General features: G+C 49.6%; 1 protein-coding gene across 3 annotated transcripts in view; it reads right to left on the reverse strand.

The window, feature by feature from the left end:
* The window catches only part of map7b (microtubule-associated protein 7b), a 106814-nt gene that overhangs the window by 57871 nt on the left and 21633 nt on the right, over positions 1-27310 (reverse strand). The window contains exons 1-4 of one of the 3 annotated variants that reach the window (XM_055873421.1): positions 26739-27181; positions 5818-5931; positions 5199-5273; positions 2678-2841 (exon numbers count right to left, since the gene is read on the reverse strand). In XM_055873421.1, the coding sequence (XP_055729396.1) occupies positions 2678-2841; positions 5199-5273; positions 5818-5931; positions 26739-26880 (495 nt within the window). In that variant the 5' untranslated portion in view covers positions 26881-27181. Of the gene's footprint in view, positions 1-2677; positions 2842-5198; positions 5274-5817; positions 5932-26738; positions 27182-27310 lie in introns of those variants that run through there. The other 2 variants (XM_055873422.1, XM_055873423.1) reach the window with 2 other exon arrangements.

Genomic DNA, 27310 nt, shown 5'->3' on the forward strand with positions numbered 1-27310 from the left:
AGACCTGGCAACGATGAGACAGCCTATAGGGAGGAGGTCAGAGACCTGGCAACGATGAGACAGCCTATAGGGAGGATGTCAGAGGCCTGACAACGATGAGATAGCCTATAGGGAGGAGGTCAGAGACCTGACAACGATGAGACAGCCTATAGGGAGGAGGTCAGAGACCTGACAACGATGAGACAGCTTATAGGGAGGAGGTCAGAGGCCTGACAACGATGAGACAGCCTATAGGGAGGAGGTCAGAGACCTGACAACGATGAGACAGCCTATAGGGAGGAGGTCAGAGACCTGACAACGATGAGACAGCCTATAGGGAGGTCAGAGACCTGACAACGATGAGACAGCCTATAGAGAGGAGGTCAGAGACCTGGCCGGGTGGTGCCAGGACAACCTCTCCCTCAACGACGAGACAGCCTATAGGGAGGATGTCAGAGACCTGGCCGGGTGGTGCCAGGACAACCTCTCCCTCAACGTGATCAAGACAAAGGAGATGATTGTGGACTACAGGAAAAGGAGGACCAAGCACACCCCCATTCTCATCGACGGGACTGTAGTGGAACAGGTTGAGAGCTTCAAGTTCCTTGGTGTCCACATCACCAACAAACTAACATGGTCCAAGCACACCAAGACAGTTGTGAAGAGGGCACGACAAAGAATATTCCCCCTCAGGAGACTGAAAAGATTTGGCATGGGTCCTCAGATCCTCAAAAGGTTTTACAGCTGCACCATCGAGAGCCCCCCCCCCCCCCCCTTTTTTTTTTGTCACTTTACCCATACCTACATTACCGTTCAAAAGTTTGGGGTCATTTAGAAATGTCTTGTTTTTGAAAGAAAAGCCCCTTTTTGGTCCATTAAAATAACATCAAATTGATTAGAAATACAGTGTAGACATTGTTAATGTTGTAAATGACTATTGTCGCTGGAAACGTTTGATTTTAATGGAATATCTACATAGGCGTACAGAGGCCCATTATCAGCAACCTTCACTCCTGTGTTCCAATGGCACGTTGTGTTAGCTAATCCAAGTTTATCATTTTAAAAGGATAATTGATCATTAGAAAACCATTTTGCTATTATGTTAGCACAGCTGAAAACTGATGTTCTGATTAAAGAAGCAATAAAACTGTCCTTCTTTAGACTAGCGGAGTATCTGGAGCATCAGCATTTGTGGATTCGATTACAGGCTCAAAGTGGCCAGAAACAAAGAACTTTCTTCTGAAACTCGTCAGTCTATTCTTGTTCTGAGAAATGAAGGCTATTCCATGCGAGAAATTTCCAAGAAACTGAAGATTTCGTACAACGCGTGTACTACTCCCTTCACAGAACAGACTCAAACTGTCTCTAACCAGAATAGAAAGAGGAGTGGGAGGCCCCGGTGGCACAACTGAGCAAGAGGACAAGTACATTAGAGTGTCTAGTTTGAGAAACAGACGCCTCACAAGTCCTCAACTGGCAGCTTCATTAAATAGTACCCACAAAACACCAGTCTCAACGTCAACAGTGAAGAGTGTAGCGTGTGTGTAGCGTGTGTATAGTATTAAGTGTTTATAGTGTGTGTGTAGGGTGTGTGTAGTATGTGTATAGTGTGTGTAGTGTGTAAAGTGTGTGTAGAGTGTGTGTAGAGTGTGTGTAGTGTATTAAGTGTGTAAAGTGTGTGTAGAGTGTGTGTATAGTGTGTGTAGTGTATTAAGTGTGTAAAGTGTGTGTAGAGTGTGTGTAGTGTATTAGTGTGTAAAGTGTGTGTAGAGTGTGTGTAGTGTATTAAGTGTGTGTAAAGTGTGTGTAGTGTGTGTGTAGTGTATTAAGTGTGTGTAAAGTGTGTGTAGTGTGTGTGTAGTGTATTAAGTGTGTAAAGTGTGTGTAGTGTGTGTAGTGTGTGTGTACAGTGTGTGTATAGTGTGTGTGTGTGTGTACAGTGTGTGTAGTGTATTCAGTGTGTATAGTGTGTGAGTGTGTAGAGTTTGTAGTGTGTGCAGTGTGTATAGTGTGTAGTGTGTACATTGTGTAGTGTGTACAGTGTGTGTGTGTGTATAGTGTGTACAGTGTGTATAGTGTGTACAGTGTGTGTGTAGTGTGTGTGTGTACACTGTGTATAGTGTGTACAAGGTGTAGTGTGTACAGTGTGTGTGTGTGTGTGTCTGTGTGTGTGTGTTTGTATATAGTGTGTGTGTGTATAGTGTGTGTGTATAGTGTCTGTATAGTGTGTACAGTGTGTACAGTGTGTGTATAGTGTGTGTATAGTGTGTAGAGTGTGTACAGTGTGTGTATAGTGTATAGTGTGTGTATAGTGTGTATAGTGTATAGTGTGTGTATAGTGTGTATAGTGTGTAGAGTGCAGTGTGTAGAGTGTGTACAGTGTGTAGAGTGTGTATAGTGTGTTTAGTGTGTAGAGTGTGTATAGTGTGTATAGTGTAGTGTGTATAGTGTGTATAGTGTGTGTAGTGTGTACATTGTGTAGAGTGTGTAGAGTAGAGTGTGTAGAGTGTGCGTAGTGTGTATAGTGTGTAGAGTGTGTACAGTGTGTATAGTGTGTAGAGTGTGTACAGTGTGTATAGTGTGTTTAGTGTGTACAGTGTGTGTAGTGTGTAGAGTGTGTATAGTGTGTATAGTGTGTAGAGTGTGTATAGTGTGCATAGTGTGTATAGTGTGTAGTGTGTAGTGTGTGTAGTGTCACCTTCTCCTCCTCCAGGTTGTGTTTTCTCTTCTCCTCCACCGCGGATCGTCTCCTGTCCTCCTTCATCCTCTGTTCCTCCATCTTCCTCCTCCTCTCCTCCAGGTGTTTGTCATAGTGGTGTCTGGACCTCTCCTCCCTCTCCTGCCACGCAGCCTCCCTGGCAGCTGACACAGTAAGGTGTTGGGGGTCAGGTATTAACCTACGGTTTTATATTTCTCTGTCTCTCCCTCTCCTCCTCCTCCTCCTCCTCCTCCTCCTCCTCCTCCTCCTCCTCCTCCGCTCTCTCTCTCTCTCCCTCCCTCCCTCCCTCCCTCCCCTCCTCCTCCTCCGCTCTCTCCCTCCCCTCCTCCTCCTCCTCCGCTCTCTCCCTCCCTCTCCTCCTCCTCTCTCCTCCTCCTCTCTCCTCCTCCTCCTCCTCCTCCGCTCTCCTCCTCCGCTCTCCTCCTCCGCTCTCCTCCTCCGCTCTCTCCCTCCTTCTCCTCCTCCTCTCCTCCTCCTCCTCCTCTCTCCTCCTCCTCCTCCTCTCTCCTCCTCCTCCTCTCTCCTCCTCCTCCTCCGCTCTCTCCCTCCTCCTCCGCTCTCTCCCTCCCTCCCTCCCCTCCTCCTCCTCCTCCGCTCTCTCCCTCCCTCTCCTCCTCCTCTCTCCTCCTCCTCCTCCTCCTCCTCCCTCTCCTCCTCCCTCTCCTGCCACGCAGCCTCCCTGGCAGCTGACACAGTAAGGTGTTGGGGGTCAGGTATTAACCTACGGTTTTATATTTTTCTGTCTCTCCCTCTCCTCCGTCTCTCCCTCTCCTCCACCTCTCTCCTCTCTCTCCCTCCCTCCCCTCCCTCTCCTCCTCCTCCTCCTCTCATCCTCCTCCTCCTCCTCTCTCTCTCCCTCCCTCCCCTCCCTCTCCTCTCCTCCTCTCTCCCTCCCTCCCCTCCCTCTCCTCCTCCTCCTCCTCTCTCTCCTGCCACACAGCCTCCCTGGCAGCTGACACAGTAAGGCTTGGTGTTGGGGGTCAGGTAGTAGACAAGAGTCTGATGACTTCAGGACAGGTATTAACCTACGGTTTTTATATTTCATCTGAACACACTGTCTGCGCTGTCTCTCTCCCTCTCCTCCTCCTCCTCCTCCTCCTCCTCCTCCTCCTCCTCCTCTCTCCTCATCTCTCCTTCTCCTCATCTCTCCTTCTCCTCATCTCTCCTTCTCCTCATCTCTCCTCCTCTCTCCCTCTCCTCCTCCTCTCTCTCCTCCTCCTCTCTCTCCTCCTCTCTCTTCTCCTCCTCCTCTCTCTTCTCCTCCTCCTCTCTCTTCTCCTCCTCCTCTCTCTTCTCCTCCTCCTCTCTCTCCTCTCTCTCTCCATCTCCTCCTCTCTCTCCATCTCCTCCTCTCTCTCTCCATCTCCTCTCTCTCTCCATCTCCTCTCTCTCTCCATCTCCTCTCTCTCTCCATCTCCTCCTCCTCTCTCTCCCCATCTCCTCCTCCTCTCTCTCCATCTCCTCCTCCTCTCTCTCCATCTCCTCCTCCTCTCTCTCCATCTCCTCCTCCTCTCTCTCCATCTCCTCCTCCTCTCTCTCCATCTCCTCTCTCTCTCCATCTCCTCCTCCTCTCTCTCTCCATCTCCTCCTCCTCTCTCTCTCCATCTCCTCCTCCTCTCTCTCCATCTCCTCCTCCTCTCTCTCCATCTCCTCCTCCTCTCTCTCCATCTCCTCCTCCTCTCTCTCCATCTCCTCCTCCTCTCGCCCTCACCCCCTCCTCTCTCCCTCTCCTCCTCTCTCCCTCTCCTCCTCTCCGCCTCCTCCTCTCTCCCTCTCCTCCTCTCTCCCTCTCCTCCTCTCTCTCCTCCTCTCCGTCCTCCTCCTCCTCTCTCTCCTCCTCCCTCTCCTTCTCTTCGTCCTCCTCCTCCTCTCTCCCTCTCCTCCTCCTCTCCCTCTCCTCCTCCTCTCCCTCCTCCTCTTCATCTCTCCCTCCTCCTCTTCATCTCTCTCTCCTCCTCTCTCCTCCTCCTCCTCTCTCCTCCTCCTCCTCCTCCTCTCTCCTCCTCCTCCTCCTCTCTCCTCCTCTCTCTTCCTCCTACTCTCTCCCTCCTCCTCTCTCCTCCTCCTCCTCTCTCCTCCTCCTCCTCCTCTCTCTCATCCGCCTCTCTCTCCTCCTCTCCTCCTCCTCTCCTCTCCTCCTCTCCTCTCCACATGACAAGGGGAATGTGGTACGTCATGGTAAAAGGTTCACTGCCCCTGTTACCATGGTACCCAGGTGACATTAAAGGGGGTCTCATGGGGTTGTGTGTGGGGGGGCGACGACTGTGAGCGGGCTGTTTTGGGCGTGCGTGTGTGCCGAGCAGAGAGGGATTGTCTTTGTGTTTTTCAGGACTAAAGCCTAGTCACATGACCCACAGCTGACCATTCAGACAGCCAGACCTATTGCTGTGTTTATAGTCCCCCCCCCCCAGTTTGCAGTATACACACCGGTCTGTTTCTCCCTCTCCTCTCGACGCTCCCGGGCCCCACCCCCCCTCCCACCCCCCCCACCCCCACACACCATTCTGTTTCTCCCTCTCCTCTCGACGCTCCCGGGCCAGTCTCTGTCGCTCGTCGATCTTGAGGACCAACGGCTCTGTAACGTAAACACAACGTTTAGAGAACGCAACTAACACACACTCCAGATCTAAGTTTCCAAACGCACACACACACACACACGCGCAGACAGACAGATAGAAACACACACACACAGACAGACAGACAGACAGACAGACAGACAGAAACACACACACACACACAAACAGACAGACAGATAGAAACACACACACACACAAACAGACAGACAGACAGATACAGACACAGAGACAGACAGATAGAAACACACACACACACAAACAGACAGACAGACAGACAGATACAGACACAGAGACAGACAGACAGACAGACACAGAGACAGACAGACAGACACAGAGACAGACAGACAGACACAGAGACAGACAGACAGACAGACACAGAGACAGACAGACAGACAGACACAGAGACAGACAGACAGACAGACAGACAGACAGACACACAGACAGACAGACAGACACACAGACAGACACAGACAGACAGACAGACAAGGAAAGAAGGCCATAGGTGATAAAAGGAGGATTGAAAAGGAGAGAGTGAAAGGTCACCTGGTTTGTTAGCAGCATTGTTGCTAGGAGTAGGTGAAAGTGTTACGGTTGGAGTGGAGGACTGGGTCTGACTGGACCATCTCCTCTCCTCTGCTTTGGTCTGAGAGTCAGAGACTGAGGAGAGACAGAAACACAGAGGTCAATCACACAGAGGGAAGTATTGATCAGCTGACTGGTTGACTATCAGAGGGAAGTATTGATCAGCTGACTGGTTGACTATCAGAGGGAAGTATTGATCAGCTGACTGGTTGACTATCAGAGGGAAGTATTGATCAGCTGACTGGTTGACAATCAGAGGGAAGTATTGATCAGCTGACTGGTTGACAATCAGAGGGAAGTATTGATCAGCTGACTGGTTGACTATCAGAGGGAAGTATTGATCAGCTGGCTGGTTGACTATCAGAGGGAAGTATTGATCAGCTGACTGGTTGAGTATCAGAGGGAAGTATTGATCAGCTGACTGGTTGACTATCAGAGGGAAGTATTGATCAGCTGACTGGTTGAGTATCAGAGGGAAGTATTGATCAGCTGACTGGTTGACTATCAGAGGGAAGTATTGATCAGCTGACTGGTTGACTATCAGAGGGAAGTATTGATCAGCTGGCTGGTTGACTATGAGGGAAGTATTGATCAGCTGACTGGTTGACTATCAGAGGGAAGTATTGATCAGCTGGCTGGTTGACTATGAGGGAAGTATTGATCAGCTGACTGGTTGACTATCAGAGGGAAGTATTGATCAGCTGGCTGGTTGACTATGAGGGAAGTATTGATCAGCTGACTGGTTGACTATCAGAGGGAAGTATTGATCAGCTGACTGGTTGACTATCAGAGGGAAGTATTGATCAGCTGACTGGTTGACTATCAGAGGGAAGTATTGATCAGCTGACTGGTTGACTATCAGAGGGAAGTATTGATCAGCTGGCTGGTTGACTATCAGAGGGAAGTATTGATCAGCTGACTGGTTGACTATCAGAGAGAAGTATTGATCAGCTGACTGGCTAGTAGAGTGCTCCATGATGACAACCACTGTCATGACTCTCCTGTGAGGAGCCAGAGGATCAGGTTACAGTGAATCAGCACTGCAGGGTTCGCTCTCTCCCTCCCGAATGAGACTGATGAAGTAATGATAAGTGATTTATTGATGTAAGAGATCTCTATATAGCTTTAGAGTTTAATTCAGGAGACGGCAGCTCGTTAATAAACAACTCTTCCCGTGGTGCCCCAAATTCCTACTGAGTTAATTGTTACATTATTAATTTAAAAATCGGGTAATAATTTAACATAGATCATTATTTGATTATGGCATTAACATCACGACAACACAAAGAGCAGCCACCCACACAGAGCAGCCACCCACCCACCCAGAGCAGCCACCCAAAGCAGCCACCCACCCACCCACCCACCCACCCACCCAGAGCAGCCACCCACCCACCCAGAGCAGCCACTCACCCACCCAGAGCAGCCACCCACCCACCCAGAGCAGCCACCCACCCACCCAGAGCAGCCACCCACCCACCCAAAGCAGTCACCCACCCACCCAGAGCAGCCACCCACCCCCACACACAGAGCAGCCACCCACCCACCCCCACACACAGAGCAGCCACCCACCCACCCACCCCCACAGAGCAGCCACCCACCCACCCCCACAGAGCAGCCACCCACCCACCCCCACAGAGCAGCCACCCACCCACCCCCACAGAGCAGCCACCCACCCACCCCCACAGAGCAGCCACCCAACGACCCACCCAAAGCAGCCACCCACCCACCCACTCAGAGCAGCCACCCACCCACCCAGAGCAGCCACCCACCCACCCAGAGCAGCCAATCAATCTTCCCTGTGACCTACCCTGTCTGGAACTGCGAGGAGTAACAGCCTAACCTACGCTGGCCTTCTAGGCAGAGTTCCTCTGTCCAGTGTCTGTGTTCTTTTGCCCATCTTAATCTTTTATTTTTATTAGCCAGTCTGAGATATGGCTTTTTCTTTGGAACTCTGCCTAGAAGGCCAACATCCCGGAGTCGCCTCTTCACTGTTGACGTTGAGACTGGCGTTTTACGGGTACTATTTAATGAAGCTGCCAATTAAGAATGTGTTTTTGGGGACCTTCAACACTGCAGACATTTTTTTGGTAACTTCCCCCAGATCTGTGCCTCGACACAATTCCTTCGACCTCATGGTTTGTTTTTTGGCTCTGACATGCACTGTCAACTGTGGGACCTTATATAGACAGGTGTGTGCCTTTCCAAATCATGTCCAATCAATTGAATTTACCACAGGTGGACTCCAATCAAGTTGTCGAAACATCTCAAGGATGATCAATGGAAACAGGATGCACATGAGCTCAATTTCAAGTCTCATAGCAAAGGGTCTGAATACTTATATAAATAAAAGGGTCTATACAAATGTAAATAAGGTCTGTATTTTTTTAAATAAATTTGCAAAAATGTCTAAACCTGTTTTCACTTTGTATTTATGGGGCATTGTGAGGAAAAATAATCAATTTTAGACGAAGGCTGTAATTTAACAATGTGGGAAAAGGTACTTCCCCCAGATCTGTGCCTCGACACAATCCTGTCTCAGAGCTCTACGGACAATTCCCAATGTAACTGTCTTAATGTGTTTGGACCCCAGGAAGAGTAGCTGCTGCCTTGACAGGAACTAATGGGGATCCATAATAAACCCCAGGAAGAGTAGCTGCTGCCTTGGCAGGAACTAAATAGGGATCCATAATAAACCCCAGGAAGAGTAGCTGCTGCCTTGGCAGGAACTAATGGGGATCCATAATAAACCCCAGGAAGAGTAGCTGCTGCCTTGGCAGGAACTAATGGGGATCCATAATAAACCCCAGGAAGAGCAGCTGCTGCCTTGGCAGGAACTAATGGGGATCCATAATAAACCCCAGGAAGAGTAGCTGCTGCCTTGGCAGGAACTAATGGGGATCCATAATAAAACACAGGAAGAGTAGCTGCTGCCTTGGCAACAGGAACTAATGGGGATCCATAATAAACCCCAGGAAGAGTAGCTGCTGCCTTGACAGGAACTAATGGGGATCCATAATAAACCCCAGGAAGAGTAGCTGCTGCCTTGACAGGAACTAATGGGGATCCGTAATAAACCCCAGGAAGAGTAGCTGCTGCATTGGCAGGAACTAATGGGGATCCATAATAAACCCCAGGAAGAGTAGCTGCTGCCTTGGCAGGAACTAATGGGGATCCATAATAAACCCCAGGAAGAGTAGTTGCTGCCTCGGCAGGAACTAATGGGCATCCATAATAAACCCCAGGAAGAGTAGCTGCTGCCTTGGCAGGAACTAATGGGTATCCATAATAAACCCCAGGAAGAGTAGCTGCTGCCGTTGCAGGAACTAATGGGCATCCATAATAAACCCCAGGAAGAGTAGCTGCTGCCGTTGCAGGAACTAAATGGGGATCCATAAGGAATACAAATACAAAAAGCCTGTGGGAATTTGTGTAATTTAAATAAAACCAGAGAGCGAGAGGGAAACTTTAAGCTACTTAGCGAGGCGAGACAAGGTGCGGATTAACAAGACATCAGATATGGTTCTGCCTTCCTCTCACGCTGCCCTGCCTGCTCTTTCTCTTGACTAATGATGTCTTCAGTAGTCGGTCTGGTGTGTGTGTGTGTTCAGTCGTCGGTCTGGTGTGTGAGTGTGTTCAGTCGTCGGTCTGGTGTGTGAGTGTTCAGTTGTCGGTTGGTTGTGAGTAGAATAGCCTAGCATATTCCCTGTGATACAGAGATATCATCGGGCCAGTCTTGGTAACTCTTTGATGCTGAGTGGGTGGAAGTATTTTTGTCTCATAGGCTAAATATGGAAAGACAGTAGGCTACCGGTAGCCTGTATCGATTACCATTATCTCAGACATAATGGAATGTGGCGCCTTGAAAGCACATCAGCTAAGGCATGTTTGTTTTTTTAAATGCCGACACGAAACCTTCTCTGGAGATATGAAAGGACATTTTCCTTGTATGTAAAGGAATGCAGCTTCTGAAGTGGGACTAACGTCCATCACTAGGCAACCAGAACTGTCAAATAAAATCAGGTTGCCTGTGTGCAGACCAATCTATCATAAAAAATAACTTTAAAGTTTGTTAACTTCTCTAGGATAGGGGGCAGCATTTTCACGTTTGGATGAAAAGCATACCCAAATTCAACTGCCAGCTACTCATCCCCAGAAGCTAAGATATGCTAGTAGATTTGGATAGAAAACACTCTGAAGTTTCTAAAACTGTTTGAATCATGTCTGTGGGTATACAGAACTCATTTAGCAAGCGAAACCCCGAGGACAAACCATTCAGATAAAAAAAAAAATTGAGGTCACTCTTTTCAATGAGCTTTCATTGGGAAACCAGATTTCTAAGGGATTTCTAAGCAGTTCCTACTGCTTCCACTGGATGTCAACAGTCTTTAGAAATTAGTTGAGGTTAATCCTTAGTGTAATGAAGAAGTACGGCCATCTTGAATGAGGGTCACTCGAAGTGTCCTGTTTGTTAGACGCGCGAGACCAGAAAGCTAGCTATAGTTGGTTTTAATCCTGTATTGAACACAGATCATCCCGTCTTCAATTTTATCGATTATTTACGTAGAAAAATACCTAAAGTTGTATTACAAAAGTAGTTTGACATTTTTGGGCAAAGTTTACAGGTAACCTTTGAGATATTTTGTAGTCACGTTTCACAATTTGGAACCAGTGTTTTTCTGGATCAAACGCGCCAAATAAATGGACATTTTGGATATATATCAACGGAATTAATCGAACAAAAGGACCATTTGTGATGTTTATGGGACATATCGGAGTGCCAACAACAGAAGCTCGTCAAAAGGTAAGACATGAATTACATTTTATTTCTGCGTTTTGCTTCGCGCCTGCAGGGTTGAAATATGCTTCTCTCTCTTTGTTTACAATGGTGCTAACTCAGATAATAGTATAATTTGCTTTCGAAAAGCCTATTTGAATTCTGACACGTTGGCTGGATTCACAACCAGTGTAGCTTTAATTTGGTATCTTTCATGTGTGATTACACGAAAGTTTGATTTTTATAGTAATTAATATGAATTTGGCACTCTGCATTTTCTCTGGCTTTTTGTCAAGTGAAACTCCGATTTTTGGATATAAATATGAACTTTACCGAACAAAACATACATGTATTGTGTAACAAGATGTCCTATGAGTGTCATCTGATGAAGATCATCAAAGGTTAGTGATTAACTTTATCTCTATTTCTGCTTTTTGTTACTACTATCTGTCTGTAAAAATGACTGTTTTTCTGTGGCTATGTACTGACCTAACATAATTGTTTGGTGTGCTTTCGCCGTAAATCCTTTTTGAAATCAGACAAGTTGGCTGGATTCACAACATGTATCGCTTTAATTTGGTGTATTTCATTTTGTGTGATTTCATGAAAGTTACATTTTTATAGTAATTTATTTGAATTTGTCGCTCTGCATTTTTACTGGCTTTTGGCCAAGTGGGACGTTAGCGTCCCACATATCCCAGCGAAGTTAAATACTGTGATTTACCAAGACATTTTGTAGAAATCAAACATCTGGCTAACCGTACCATAAAACACCACGCAGCACAATCAATCAATCAATCACCATTTATTGTTGTCAGGGAAAAAATATATAATTTTACATCGGAACAGAAACTGTCTGAAAAAGGTAACGATTTTTTTTTTCTTCCCTAAAACAAGTTACCAATTGACGCCATCAACAGGTTACTGTAGCTGTGTTCTGTAAAGGGTTGTGGTAGATATCACTACATTACTGTAGCTGTGTTCTGTAAAGGGTTGTGGTAGATATCACTACATTACTGTGTTCTGTAAAGGGTTGTGGTAGATATCACTACATTACTGTGTTCTGTAAAGGGTTGTGGTAGATATCACTACATTACTGTAGCTGTGTTCTGTAAAGGGTTGTGGTAGATATCACTACATTACTGTAGCTGTGTTCTGAAAGAGGACCTTGACCCCAGCTTTAGAGTGCAGAGCCTGTGGACCCATTAGATGAAAGATGACCTTGACCCCAGCTTTAGTAGTACAGAGCCTGTAGACCCATTGGATGAAAGCTTTCAGCCTGGAATAAGTACAAGCTCAGCATCATCTGATGTTGAAAAGAGCCGGGACAGCCAAAGGTTTTTAGAAAAGCACAAGATCCTCTTGAGAAAACAAAATCAACAAAAAACACTCAACTGTCTACAACACAAATGCTCCTCAAACGTTTCAGACCCTTTCAGTTTTTTTCACAGTAGACCTCATACATACCACCATAACACAGTAGACCTCATATATACCACCATAACACAGTAGACCTCATATATACCACAGTAGACCTCATATATACCACAGTAGACCTCATATATACCACCATAACACAGTAGACCTCATATATACCACCATAACACAGTAGACCTCATATATACCATCATAACACAGTAGACCTCATTACACAGTAGACCTCATATATACCACAGTAGACCTCATATATACCACCATAACACAGTAGACCTCATATATACCACCATAACACAGTAGACCTCATATATACCACAGTAGACCTCATATATACCACAGTAGACCTCATATATACCACAGTAGACCTCATATATACCACAGTAGACCTCATATATACCACAGTAGACCTCATATATACCACAGTAGGCCTCATATATACCACAGTAGGCCTCATATATACCACAGTAGGCCTCATATATACCACCATTACACAGTAGACCTCATATATACCACCATAACACGGTAGACCTCATATATACCACCATAACACAGTAGACCTCATATATACCATGGTAGACCTCATATATACCACAGCAGACCTCATATATACCACCATAACACAGTAGACCTCATATATACCACGGTAGACCTCATATATACCACCATAACACAGTAGACCTCATATATACCACAGTAGACCTCATATATATCACAGTAGACCTCATATATACCACAGTAGACCTCATATATACCACAGTAGACCTCATATATACCACAGTAGACCTCATATATACCACCATAACACAGTAGACCTCATATATACCACGGTAGACCTCATATATACCACCATAACACAGTAGACCTCATATATACCACCATAACACAGTAGACCTCATATATACCACCATAACACAGTAGACCTCATATATACCACCATAACACAGTAGACCTCATATATACCACCATAACACAGTAGACCTCATATATACCACAGTAGACCTCATATATACCACAGTAGACCTCATATATACCACAGTAGACCTCATATATACCACAGTAGACCTCATATATACCACAGTAGACCTCATATATACCACCATAACACAGTAGACCTCATATATACCACGGTAGACCTCATATATACCACCATAACACAGTAGACCTCATATATACCACAGTAGACCTCATATATACCACAGTAGACCTCATATATACCACAGTAGACCTCATATATACCACAGTAGACCTCATATATACCACCATAACACAGTAGACCTCATATATACCACCATAACAGAGTAGACCTCATATATACCACCATAACACAGTAGACCTCATATATACCACCATAACACAGTAGACCTCATATATACCACCATACCACAGTAGACCTCATATATACCACCATAACACAGTAGACCTCATATATATCACCATAACACAGTAGACCTCATATATATCACCATAACACAGTAGACCTTCTATATACCACAGTAGACCTCATATATACCACCATAACACAGTAGACCTCATTACACAGTAGACCTCATATATACCACCATAACACAGTAGACCTCATATATACCACCATAACACGGTAGACCTCATATATACCACAGTAGACCTCATATATACCACGGTAGACCTCATATATACCACCATAACACGGTAGACCTCATATATACCACAGTAGACCTCATATATAACACAGTAGACCTCATATATACCACCATAACACAGTAGACCTCATATATACCACCATAACACAGTAGACCTCATATATACCACCATAACACAGTAGACCTCATATATACCACAGTAGACCTCATATATAACACCATAACACAGTAGACCTCATTACACAGTAGACCTCATATATACCACCATAACACAGTAGACCTCATATATACCACCATAACACAGTAGACCTCATATATACCACGGTAGACCTCATATATACCACCATAACACAGTAGACCTCATATATACCACCATAACACAGTATACCTCATATATACCACGGTAGACCTCATATATACCACGGTAGACCTCATATATACCACCATAACACAGTAGACCTCATATATACCACAGTAGACCTCATATATACCACCATAACACAGTAGACCTCATATATACCACAATATACCTCATATATGCCATGGTAGACCACATATATACCACCATAACACAGTAGACCTCATATATACCACAATAGACCTCATATATACCACCATACCACAATAGACCTCATATATACCACCATAACATAGTAGACCTCATATATATACCACCATAACACGGTAGACCTCATATATACCACCATAACACAGTAGACCTCATATATACCACCATAACACAGTAGACCTCATATATACCACAGTAGACCTCATATATACCACCATAACACAGTAGACCTCATATATACCACAATAGACCTCATATATACCACCATACCACAGTAGACCTCATATATACCACCATACCACAGTAGACCTCATATATACCACCATAACACGGTACACCTCATATATACCACCATAACACAGTAGACCTCATATATACCACCAAAACACGGTAGACCTCATATATACCACCATAACACAGTAGACCTCATTTCACAGTAGACCTCATATATACCACCATAACACAGTAGACCTCATTACACAGTAGACCTCATATATACCACCATACCACAGTAGACCTCATATATAACACCATAACACAGTAGACCTCATTACACAGTAGACCTCATATATACCACCATAACACAGTAGACCTCATATATACCACCATAACACAGTAGACCTCATTACACAGTAGACCTCATTACACAGTAGACCTCATATATACCACCATAACACAGTAGACCTCATATATACCACAGTAGACCTCATATATACCACCATAACACAGTAGACCTCATATATACCACCATAACACAGTAGACCTCATATATACCACCATAACACAGTAGACCTCATATATACCACCATAACACAGTAGACCTCATTACACAGTAGACCTCATATATACCACCATAACAGAGTAGACCTCATATATACCACAGTAGACCTCATATATACCACGGTAGACCTCATATATACCACCATAACACAGTAGACCTCATATATACCACCATAACACAGTAGACCTCATATATACCACCATAACACAGTAGACCTCATATATACCACAGTAGACCTCATATATACCACAGTAGACCTCATATATACCACCATAACACGGTAGACCTCATATATACCACCATAACACAGTAGACCTCATATATACCACCATAACACAGTAGACCTCATATATACCACCATAACACAGTAGACCTCATATATACCACAGTAGACCTCATATATACCACCATAACACGGTAGACCTCATATATACCACCATAACACAGTAGACCTCATATATACCACCATAACACAGTAGACCTCATATATACCACCATAACACAGTAGACCTCATATATACCACCATAACACAGTAGACCTCATATATACCACAGTAGACCTCATATATACCACCATAACACAGTAGACCTCATATATACCACCATAACACGGTAGACCTCATATATACCATGGTAGACCTCATATATACCACCATAACACAGTAGACCTCATATATACCACAGTAGACCTCATATATAACACGGTAGACCTCATATATACCACCATAACACGGTAGACCTCATATTTACCACGGTAGACCTCATATATACCACAGTAGACCTCATATATACCACCATAACACAGTAGACCTCATATATACCACCATAACACGGTAGACCTCATATATACCACCATAACACAGTAGACCTCATATATACCACCATAACACAGTAGACCTCATATATACCACCATAACACAGTAGACCTCATATATACCACCATAACACAGTAGACCTCATATATACCACAGTAGACCTCATATATAACACCATAACACAGTAGACCTCATTACACAGTAGACCTCATATATACCACCATAACACAGTAGACCTCATATATACCACCATAACACAGTAGACCTCATATATACCACGGTAGACCTCATATATACCACCATAACACAGTAGACCTCATATATACCACCATAACACAGTAGACCTCATATATACCATCATAACACAGTAGACCTCATATATACCACCATAACACAGTATACCTCATATATACCACGGTAGACCTCATATATACCACGGTAGACCTCATATATACCACCATAACACAGTAGACCTCATATATACCACAGTAGACCTCATATATACCACCATAACACAGTAGACCTCATATATACCACAATATACCTCATATATACCATGGTAGACCACATATATACCACCATAACACAGTAGACCTCATATATACCACAATAGACCTCATATATACCACCATACCACAATAGACCTCATATATACCACCATAACATAGTAGACCTCATATATATATACCACCATAACACGGTAGACCTCATATATACCACCATAACACAGTAGACCTCATATATACCACCATAACACAGTAGACCTCATATATACCACAGTAGACCTCATATATACCACCATAACACAGTAGACCTCATATATACCACAATAGACCTCATATATACCACCATACCACAGTAGACCTCATATATACCACCATACCACAGTAGACCTCATATATACCACCATAACACGGTAGACCTCATATATACCACCATAACACAGTAGACCTCATATATATCACCATAACACGGTAGACCTCATATATACCACCATAACACAGTAGACCTCATTACACAGTAGACCTCATATATACCACCATAACACAGTAGACCTCATTACACAGTAGACCTCATATATACCACCATAACACAGTAGACCTCATATATACCACCATACCACAGTAGACCTCATATATAACACCATAACACAGTAGACCTCATTACACAGTAGACCTCATATATACCACCATAACACAGTAGACCTCATATATACCACCATAACACAGTAGACCTCATATATACCACCATAACACAGTAGACCTCATTACACAGTAGACCTCATTACACAGTAGACCTCATATATACCACCATAACACAGTAGACCTCATATATACCACAGTAGACCTCATTATACCACCATAACACAGTAGACAAACGTTTTAGACCCTTTCAGTTTTTTGGGGCATGAGGAGGAGATGTGGCTTTTTAAGTAGACTCTTCTAACCTCTTCACTCCAGTGTTGGCAGTGCTTGACTACGCAACAGCACAACTGGAAGTGATTATACACAGCAGTACACCACTAGACTGTCCACAAGCCTCAAACATCTTTAACAACAGTCCATCTCCGTTATTGACTGAGCAGAACAAAACACATACCAGTCTACCGTAACCCTTTTTGGTTTACAGACAAATATTGTTTCTTGTACGGTTACGCACAGGGCTCTAAAGTGCGACCAATTAGGTTGCAAATGTGACAAAATATTTTGCTGTACGACCAGGCGTTTTATTTTGGGACGACTGTGTGACCAACAAATCTCCCAGATAATGATTGTTGTCATGATAAGGGTTCGATGTCGCGTTGTTTCAGACAAAAGTGTAGATTTGATAACGTTAAAGTGTTTTGCTTCTAGCACAAACGGGTCAAAAGATCTGACCCATATTAACCGTACAACATTTGTATATTCCTACAGCGGATCGCCTGGACTTCGTTTTACATTCAGAAACCAACTCTACCCCGCTCTACTCTACCCTACCCCGCTCTATTCTACCCCGCTCTACTCTACCCCGCTCTGCTCTGCTCTACCCTACCCCGCTCTGCTCTGCTCTACCCTACCCCGCTCTGCTCTACTCTACCCCGCTCTGCTCTACTCTACCCCGCTCTGCTCTACTCTACCCCGCTCTGCTCTACTCTACCCCGCTCTGCTCTACTCTACCCCGCTCTGCTCTACTCTACCCCGCTCTGCTCTACTCTACCCCGCTCTGCTCTACTCTACCCCGCTCTGCTCTCCTCTACCCCGCTCTGCTCTCCTCTACACCCGCTCTGCTCTCCTCTACACCCGCTCTGCTCTCCTCTACACCCGCTCTGCTCTCCTCTACACCCGCTCTGCTCTCCTCTACACCCGCTCTGCTCTCCTCTACACCCGCTCTGCTCTCCTCTACACCCGCTCTGCTCTCCTCTACACCCGCTCTGCTCTCCTCTACCCCGCTCTACTCCCCTCTCCCCCGCTCTACTCCCCTCTCCCCCGCTCTACTCCGCTCTACCCGGCTCTCTGCTCTACCCGGCTCTCTGCTCTACCCCGCTCTCTGCTCTACCCCGCTCTCTGCTCTACCCCGCTCTGCTCTACCCCGCTCTGCTCTACCCCGCTCTGCTCTACCCCGCTCTGCTCTACCCCGCTCTGCTCTACCCTACTCTACCCCGCTCTGCTCTACCCCGCTCTGCTCTACCCTACCCCGCTCTGCTCTACCCTACTCTACCCCGCTCTACTCTGCCCCGCTCTACTCTGCCCCGCTCTACTCTGCCCCGCTCTACTCTGCCCCGCTCTACTCTGCCCCGCTCTGCTCTACTCTGCCCCGCTCTGCTCTACTCTGCCCCGCTCTGCTCTACTCTGCCCCGCTCTACTCTGCTCCGCTCTACTCTGCCCCGCTCTACTCTGCCCCGCTCTACTCTACTCTGCCCCGCTCTACTCTACTCTGCCCCGCTCTACTCTACTCTGCCCCGCTCTACTCTACTCTGCCCCGCTCTGCTCTACTCTGCCCCGCTCTGCCCCGCTCTGCTCTGCCCCGCTCTGCTCTGCCCCGCTCTGCTCTGCTCTGCCCCGCTCTGCTCTGCTCTGCCCCGCTCTGCTCTGCTCTGCCCCGCTCTGCCCCGCTCTGCTCTGCTCTACTCTGCCCCGCTCTGCTCTGCTCTACTCTGCCCCGCTCTGCTCTGCTCTACTCTGCCCCGCTCTGCTCTACCCCGCTCTGCTCTAACCCGCTCTGCTCTGCCCCGCCCCGCTCTGCCCCGCTCTGCTCCGCTCTGCCCCGCTCTGCCCCGCTCTGCTCTGCCCCGCTCTGCTCTGCCCCGCTCTGCTCTGCCCCGCTCTGCTCTGCCCCGCTCTGCTCTGCCCCGCTCTGCTCTGCCCCGCTCTGCTCTGCCCCGCTCTGCTCTGCCCCGCTCTGCTCTGCCCCGCTCTGCTCCGCTCCGCCCCGCTCCGCTCCGCCCCGCTCTGCCCCGCCCCGCCCCGCCCCGCCCCGCTCCGCCCCGCTCTGCCCCGCCCCGCCCCGCCCCGCCCCGCTCTGCTCCGCCCCGCTCTGCTCCGCCCCGCTCTGCTCCGCTCTGCTCCGCCCCGCTCTGCTCCGCTCTGCCCCGCTCTGCCCCGCCCCGCTCTGCCCCGCCCCGCTCTGCCCCGCCCCGCCCTGCCCCGCTCTGCCCCGCTCTGCTCCGCCCCGCCCTGCCCCGCTCTGCCCCGCTCTGCTCCGCCCCGCTCTGCCCCGCTCTGCTCCGCCCCGCTCTGCCCCGCTCTGCTCCGCTCTGCCCTGCCCCGCCCCGCTCCGCTCTGCCCCGCTCTACCCCGCTCCGCTCTACCCCGCTCTGCTCTACTCAAACCCGCTCTGCTCTACTCAAACCCGCTCCGCTCTGCTCTACTACTCATCAAGGACCCAGTACAGTCGGCAGCTGTCCTGCTCATCGTGGACCAGGAGCGTCATAATCCCGCTACGATCACCGGCGAGCCATCAAACATTCGCAAGGCCAGACGGATTTCCAGGATGTGTAATCAGAGCATGACCTGACCAGCTGGCAACTGTCTTCACTAACATTTTCAACCTCTCCCTGACACAGTCTGTACTACAGTCTATAATACCAACGTGTTTCAAGCAGACCACCATAGTCCCTGTGACCAAGAACACTAAGGTAACCTGCCTAAATGACTACGACCCGTAGCACTCGCGTCTGTAGCTATGAAGTGCTTTGAAAGACTGGTCATGGCTCACATCAACACCATTATCCCAGAAACCCTAGACCCACTCCAATTTGCATACGGCCCCAACAGATCCACAGATGATTCAATCTCTATATCACTCCACGCTGCCCTTTCCCACCTGGACAAGAGGAACACCTATGTGAGAATACTGTTCATTGATGTACAGCTCAGCGTTCAAAACCATAGTGCCCACGAAGCTCTGAACAACTCACTCTGCAACTGGATCCTGGACTTCCTGACGGGCCGCCGCCAGGTGGATAGGGTAGGTAACAACACACGCCACCCTGACCCTCAACACGGGGGCCCCTCAGGGGTGCGTGCTTTGTCCCCTCCTGTACTACCTGTTCACCCACGCCTGTGTGGCAGCGCACAACACCATCATTAAGTTTGCTAACGACCCGAGGGTAATTAGTCAGTCTCATTGTCGGCTATGAAAAGCCAACTGACATTTACTCCTGAGGTGCTGACTTGCTGCACCCTCGACAACTACTGTGATTATTATTATTTGACCATGCTGGTCATTTATGAACATTTTAAACATCTTGGCATAGTTCTGTTATAATCTCCACCCGGCACAGCCAGAAGAGGACTGGCCACCCCTCATAGCCTGGTTCCTCTCTAGGTTTCTTCCTAGGGAGTTTTTCCTAGCCACCGTGCTTCTACACCTGCATTGCTTTCCGTTTGGGGTTTTAGGCTGGGTTTCTGTACAGCACTTTGAGATATCAGCTGATGTAAGAATGGCTTTATAAATACATTTGATTGATTGATTGCCCTGGCACTCCCCCCTGCTGCCCTGATGTCAGCCCATTCTCACCTTGTCAGCCGATTCCTGCACACGCCTAGTCACATACGCGGCAGTTACAGGTGAGCAGTCACTCCCCAAGAACAAACAGGGACCACACACACACCAGCCACGCAACATTCTACTGCAATAGTACATAGTCACCTCTACTACCACCACTAAAATAAACAAAGTCCCAGTGTCATCATCACTAGCCTGTTGATTGGGCGAAGTTGTTGTGACAGACTGACTGAATTAACGGGACTCTGGTGACTGATTGAATATCTCCCCCCCTCTCTCTCCACAGTACCCATTTCTCTGCCCCAGACACAGCCTGGCACACACACCCCCTGGCGTCATCTCCCCAGCGTTACACCACAGACACCCCCTGGCGTCATCTCCCCAGCGTTACACCACAGACACCCCCTGGCGTCATCTCCCCAGCGTTACACCACAGACACCCCCTGGCGTCATCTCCCCAGCGTTACACCACAGACACCCCCTGGCGTCATCTCCCCAGCGTTACACCACAGACACCCCCTGGCGTCATCTCCCCAGCGTTACACCACAGACACCCCCTGGCGTCATCTCCCCAGCGTTACACCACAGACACCCCCTGGCGTCATCTCCCCAGCGTTACACCACAGACACCCCCTGGCGTCATCTCCCCAGCGTTACACCACAGACACCCCCTGGCGTCATCTCCCCAGCGTTACACCACAGACACCCCCTGGCGTCATCTCCCCAGCGTTACACCACAGACACCCCCTGGCGTCATCTCCCCAGCGTTACACCACAGACACCCCCTGGCGTCATCTCCCCAGCGTTACACCACAGACACCCCCTGGCGTCATCTCCCCAGCGTTACACCACAGACACCCCCTGGCGTCATCTCCCCAGCGTTACACCACAGACACCCCCTGGCGTCACCTCCCCAGCGTTACACCACAGACACCCCCTGGCGTCATCTCCCCAGCGTTACACCACAGACACCCCCTGGCGTCACCTCCCCAGCGTTACACCACAGACACCCCCTGGCGTCACCTCCCCAGCGTTACACCACAGACACCCCCTGGCGTCACCTCCCCAGCGTTACACCACAGACACCCCCTGGCGTCACCTCCCCAGCGTTACACCACAGACACCCCCTGGCGTCACCTCCCCAGCGTTACACCACAGACACCCCCTGGCGTCACCTCCCCAGCGTTACACCACAGACACCCCCTGGCGTCACCTCCCCAGCGTTACACCACAGACACCCCCTGGCGTCACCTCCCCAGCGTTACACCACAGACACCCCCTGGCGTCACCTCCCCAGCGTTACACCACAGACACCCCCTGGCGTCACCTCCCCAGCGTTACACCACAGACACCCCCTGGCGTCACCTCCCCAGCGTTACACCACAGACACCCCCTGGCGTCACCTCCCCAGCGTTACACCACAGACACCCCCTGGCGTCACCTCCCCAGCGTTACACCACAGACACCCCCTGGCGTCACCTCCCCAGCGTTACACCACAGACACCCCCTGGCGTCACCTCCCCAGCGTTACACCACAGACACCCCCTGGCGTCACCTCCCCAGCGTTACACCACAGACACCCCCTGGCGTCACCTCCCCAGCGTTACACCACAGACACCCCCTGGCGTCACCTCCCCAGCGTTACACCACAGACACCCCCTGGCGTCACCTCCCCAGCGTTACACCACAGACACCCCCTGGCGTCACCTCCCCAGCGTTACACCACAGACACCCCCTGGCGTCACCTCCCCAGCGTTACACCACAGACACCCCCTGGCGTCACCTCCCCAGCGTTACACCACAGACACCCCCTGGCGTCACCTCCCCAGCGTTACACCACAGACACCCCCTGGCGTCACCTCCCCAGCGTTACACCACAGACACCCCCTGGCGTCACCTCCCCAGCGTTACACCACAGACACCCCCTGGCGTCACCTCCCCAGCGTTACACCACAGACACCCCCTGGCGTCACCTCCCCAGCGTTACACCACAGACACCCCCTGGCGTCACCTCCCCAGCGTTACACCACAGACACCCCCTGGCGTCACCTCCCCAGCGTTACACCACAGACACCCCCTGGCGTCACCTCCCCAGCGTTACACCACAGACACCCCCTGGCGTCACCTCCCCAGCGTTACACCACAGACACCCCCTGGCGTCACCTCCCCAGCGTTACACCACAGACACCCCCTGGCGTCATCTCCCCAGCGTTACACCACAGACACCCCCTGGCGTCATCTCCCCAGCGTTACACCACAGACACCCCCTGGCGTCATCTCCCCAGCGTTACACCACAGACACCCCCTGGCGTCATCTCCCCAGCGTTACACCACAGACACCCCCTGGCGTCATCTCCCCAGCGTTACACCACAGACACCCCCTGGCGTCATCTCCCCAGCGTTACACCACAGACACCCCCTGGCGTCATCTCCCCAGCGTTACACCACAGACACCCCCTGGCGTCATCTCCCCAGCGTTACACCACAGACACCCCCTGGCGTCATCTCCCCAGCGTTACACCACAGACACCCCCTGGCGTCATCTCCCCAGCGTTACACCACAGACACCCCCTGGCGTCATCTCCCCAGCGTTACACCACAGACACCCCCTGGCGTCATCTCCCCAGCGTTACACCACAGACACCCCCTGGCGTCATCTCCCCAGCGTTACACCACAGACACCCCCTGGCGTCATCTCCCCAGCGTTACACCACAGACACCCCCTGGCGTCATCTCCCCAGCGTTACACCACAGACACCCCCTGGCGTCATCTCCCCAGCGTTACACCACAGACACCCCCTGGCGTCATCTCCCCAGCGTTACACCACAGACACCCCCTGGCGTCATCTCCCCAGCGTTACACCACAGACACCCCCTGGCGTCATCTCCCCAGCGTTACACCACAGACACCCCCTGGCGTCATCTCCCCAGCGTTACACCACAGACACCCCCTGGCGTCATCTCCCCAGCGTTACACCACAGACACCCCCTGGCGTCATCTCCCCAGCGTTACACCACAGACACCCCCTGGCGTCATCTCCCCAGCGTTACACCACAGACACCCCCTGGCGTCATCTCCCCAGCGTTACACCACAGACACCCCCTGGCGTCATCTCCCCAGCGTTACACCACAGACACCCCCTGGCGTCATCTCCCCAGCGTTACACCACAGACACCCCCTGGCGTCATCTCCCCAGCGTTACACCACAGACACCCCCTGGCGTCATCTCCCCAGCGTTACACCACAGACACCCCCTGGCGTCATCTCCCCAGCGTTACACCACAGACACCCCCTGGCGTCATCTCCCCAGCGTTACACCACAGACACCCCCTGGCGTCATCTCCCCAGCGTTACACCACAGACACCCCCTGGCGTCATCTCCCCAGCGTTACACCACAGACACCCCCTGGCGTCATCTCCCCAGCGTTACACCACAGACACCCCCTGGCGTCATCTCCCCAGCGTTACACCACAGACACCCCCTGGCGTCATCTCCCCAGCGTTACACCACAGACACCCCCTGGCGTCATCTCCCCAGCGTTACACCACAGACACCCCCTGGCGTCATCTCCCCAGCGTTACACCACAGACACCCCCTGGCGTCATCTCCCCAGCGTTACACCACAGACACCCCCTGGCGTCATCTCCCCAGCGTTACACCACAGACACCCCCTGGCGTCATCTCCCCAGCGTTACACCACAGACACCCCCTGGCGTCATCTCCCCAGCGTTACACCACAGACACCCCCTGGCGTCATCTCCCCAGCGTTACACCACAGACACCCCCTGGCGTCATCTCCCCAGCGTTACACCACAGACACCCCCTGGCGTCATCTCCCCAGCGTTACACCACAGACACCCCCTGGCGTCATCTCCCCAGCGTTACACCACAGACACCCCCTGGCGTCATCTCCCCAGCGTTACACCACAGACACCCCCTGGCGTCATCTCCCCAGCGTTACACCACAGACACCCCCTGGCGTCATCTCCCCAGCGTTACACCACAGACACCCCCTGGCGTCATCTCCCCAGCGTTACACCACAGACACCCCCTGGCGTCATCTCCCCAGTGTTACACCACAGACACCCCCTGGCGTCATCTCCCCAGCATTACACCACAGACACCCCCTGGCGTCATCTCCCCAGCATTACACCACAGACACCCCCTGGTGTCATCTCCCCAGCATTACACCACAGACACCCCCTGGCGTCATCTCCCCAGCATTACACCACAGACACCCCCTGGTGTCATCTCCCCAGCATTACACCACAGACACCCCCTGGTGTCATCTCCCCAGCATTACACCACAGACACCCCCTGGTGTCATCTCCCCAGCATTACACCACAGACACCCCCTGGTGTCATCTCCCCAGCATCACACCACAGACACCCCCTGGTGTCATCTCCCCAGCATTACACCACAGACACCCCCTGGTGTCATCTCCCCAGCATTACACCACAGACACCCCTTGGTGTCATTACACCAGACTCTCACACTCAGCTGTGCCAGTTATTGGAGAACACATCTCCAGCTTGTCACAGGAGTTGTCACCTGCAGAGTGCCGACTAACATAAAACTGCGTAGATAGCAGTCTGTCACCCACCCCACACACACGGGTTTGTCGTTAGCCGGTAATAGCGGTCTTTTGGCAAAAAAAAACTAAAGCAAACAAAATTGCCGCTGGCAAATTGTCCAGGAGAAAAAAAAATCCCATTGCAATATAATGCTTTTTATCTTCTTCACTGATGGAAATATATTTGACCGGTCATGTCTCTAGGTTAATTTGCTTAATTTAGTGGATTTAAAATTGGCGTGTGTATTTTTCTATAATCATTATACATCTTATTTATCACAAGGGCACAGAATACAGGTACAGAGCCTAGTATGAGCCGAACATCTATCAGACAGAATCTAAATCAGACAGAATCTAATCAGACAGAATCAATACTGCTGCATTTGAAACAAATAGGATATTGGTTAAATTAGCAATATTTAGAGCCCCTCTCCCACCCCCAAATTTGAACTTGATTGCATTCAATGTGTCTGAAAGCCCCCCCCTGGAACTTTTGTAATAGGCACTCATTCTACATTTCTAAACAGACATTTTCATCTCTGTCACGTGAAACAGACTATGTACAATGATCTATCGACAACAGACTTTTCCAAGCTAATTGCATTATGGAACAAACATTGACGTGTTGCCCTACTGCCTTGTGGACACGGCTGTGCTTTATAAATGTGAAGAAAAGAGTATTAATATGTTATGCTAAAATGTTCTCATCTGTTGCATCAGACTTATGTTTTTTAATGTAGCCCAGGCTTACTGGTTGTATGAATCTGGGATCTATCATCCCACAACTGTCCCAGAGTCTGTTTGGAACAGGCTACTTCCTTCTCAACAAGCTGACCAATAGTAGAAAGGTAGATGTATTCTATTGGGGTTAGTAGATTGACACAGGCTAGTGATGGTGCTGTTTGTTTCTCGTTTTGTTGGCTGAGGATAAGTCAATGTGGACAGTTATTCTGACATCTTCAAAGTGCAGAATTCAGTAAGAACGTTACACTGTTGCATCTTGGAGTTGCATGTTCTGTTAAGATGAGTCAGGTCTCCGTCGCCCGGACGCCCTAGTCAGGTCTCCGTCGCCGGGGGCGGACGCCCTAGTCAGGTTAAGCACCCAATGCATATGGGTCTGGTACTTTTTCAGTCATTTTAAAATGCTGCCTGTCAAATGTAAGAAACCCTGACACACAGCAGTCTATTTTCCTGTTGATACCCCCCAGTGACCCCTGAACCCCCCAGTGACCCCTGAACCCCCCCAGTGACCCCTGAACCCCCCCCAGTGACCCCTGAACCCCCCAGCCATCCCCTCTATCCCCTCCCCCATCCCCCCAAACATACCTCTTTTCCTCCTCTGTGCTCCTATTCCTTTTTGTCCTTCCTCTTCCTCATTGATGGTGAAGAGGCTAGGGATGACAGACCGACTGCCCCCCTTCCTCAGCTTTTCCTTGCGCACTGGTCCCCTTAGACAGCCCCCTGGCATCCCTCTGTCCCAGCACCCAGTCTGGCCAAGCCTTGGAAACCACACCCCTCTGCTAGCTGCTGGAGGTGGGGGTGTTGTGTTGATAAAGCCCCCCCCGCCCCACCCACCACAACTGAAGTCCTGACAGGCTAAAGGCTAACAGACAATGCTAGCTAGCTACAGGCTAACCTCCTCTGGCTGTCGGAGGCACATCTCTGCTCTTCTCCGAGTGTGTCAGGTGGTTAGAGGGAGGAGAGAGAGAGAGAGAGTAGAAAGAGAGGGAGAGAAAGAGGCAGTCTGCGACAGCAGTGGCAGGCAATATGAGAGAGAGGGAGAGCGAGAGAGAGCGAGAGAGAGCGAGAGAGAGAGAGAGAGAGAGAGAGAGAGAGAGAGAGAGCGAGAGAGAGAGAGAGAGCGAGAGAGAGAGAGAGCTGCAGTCTGCGACAGCAGT

This window comes from Salvelinus fontinalis, chromosome 20 (assembly GCF_029448725.1).
Source record: "Salvelinus fontinalis isolate EN_2023a chromosome 20, ASM2944872v1, whole genome shotgun sequence".
Taxonomy (NCBI): Eukaryota; Metazoa; Chordata; class Actinopteri; order Salmoniformes; family Salmonidae; genus Salvelinus; species Salvelinus fontinalis.